The following is a 1431-nucleotide window of genomic DNA, read 5'->3' as shown; positions in this document are numbered from 1 at the left end:
CATTAGTGTCTTCATAGTAAAAGCAATGGACTGAGTTTCCAAGTATCAGGGTCTCTTGTCCTAGTTCTATTGGCAGTGTGGGGTTTTAGAAAGCTTGCTTGATTTGCAAACAGGGAACTAGTTTTAAACTTTAGCTCAGCCACTCCCTCTCTACCTAAGAGAACTTGGTCAAGTCACCAAACCTCTCTGAGCCTCAGTTTCCTCCTATTTTATGTGAAGGAGCTAGACTAGATGACCTCTAAGTTCCCTACTAACTTAACATGATTCTGATGATGATCCTATGAATAGTTGAATATATTCAATTCAATTCAAACAGCATTATTAAGAACTTTTTATTAGGCAATTTGCTAGGAACTACAATACAAATAATACAAAATACAAAATATACAAATACAAAAAATAAAAAAGGAAATAGTCTCTGCTGTCATGTTAGCATATATTATCCTAAGGTCAGAGGAAAAACATGTACAAAGATAAGTATATACAAACTGCACACGATGGACAAATGATATAATTGGTTTGGGAGGTAGGTCCAAGAATCCTATTTAGGGTAGGCAAGTCATTTTACCTCCCCACAGTTCTGTTGTTATGTGTGAAATTAGATGGTGATGATACGTACCCTCTGAGGGCCCTTCTAGTTTTAAAATTTTATGACACACAGGAATTATGGAATAGAGTGCCTGATGTTTATTTGAAGGATAAATACATATGTTTTTGATGTCTCTCAATTAGGGACAGATCATGAGAGAGCAATCATTTGTCAGGATTTTCTTAGAAAGACAGAAGAAAGGTTGAAAAGGTCCTGAGAAGTAAATGTTTTGAAAGGCAAAAATAAGAGATCTTTCTTTAACATTATAAAATGACACCTCTCCTTTTTCATAGTCAAGGAAAATACCCACCATTAGGTTGGACACACAGTTCTGGCAGTATTTTACATGAGGCACAGAATAAAGGTGCTGCTTGCCTACAGCATAAAGAAAACCACCCATGTGACCTTGTATAGCCATAAGCACAAAGAAGACTTCAGGTGTAGGTGGTCCATTAGAGATGCCAACACACCATCCAGGGTCTTCTGGTACCTCCACTGCCCAGTAGTGTCTACTTGAAATGAAGGACTGAGTACCAAGAACTTGGGAAAAATAACTGAATCTCCCAATGTTGATGGGCACTTGTACCTGTGCACCTCCAAATCTCATACTCTTCAAATCTTCAGAGATGATAACACCTGGACCGGCTGTGTCACGATCCAGAGTGATGTCCACTGTGGAGAGAAGAAGTTGATGTCAAATACCTCTGCTGATTTATTTTCCAGATTGTATTTGTGGTGTGGTAACATAACATTCCTCTGATCTACAGTAAGTTACCTGTGTATGACCTTCAAAATGACTTTATTTCCCCAGGCCCTCATTTCTCATTTGTTAAAAAAAACCC

General features: G+C 38.0%; 1 protein-coding gene across 1 annotated transcript in view; it reads right to left on the bottom strand.

Annotated features, from left to right (window-relative positions):
* Positions 1 to 728: 728 nt before the first annotated feature.
* LOC114032691 (probable E3 ubiquitin-protein ligase TRIML1) overlaps positions 729 to 1431 on the bottom strand; it is a 62624-nt gene continuing 61921 nt past the window's right edge. Inside the window, exon 7 of the mRNA XM_027848078.1 lies at positions 729 to 964. Within this exon, the coding sequence (XP_027703879.1) occupies positions 729 to 964 (236 nt within the window). The remainder of the gene's footprint in view (positions 965 to 1431) is intronic.

Source organism: Vombatus ursinus, unplaced genomic scaffold (assembly GCF_900497805.2).
Source record: "Vombatus ursinus unplaced genomic scaffold, bare-nosed wombat genome assembly UNPS02005659.1, whole genome shotgun sequence".
Taxonomy (NCBI): Eukaryota; Metazoa; Chordata; class Mammalia; order Diprotodontia; family Vombatidae; genus Vombatus; species Vombatus ursinus.
Note: the sequence above shows the minus strand (reverse complement) of the source record. Positions and strands in the feature narration are given on the sequence as shown.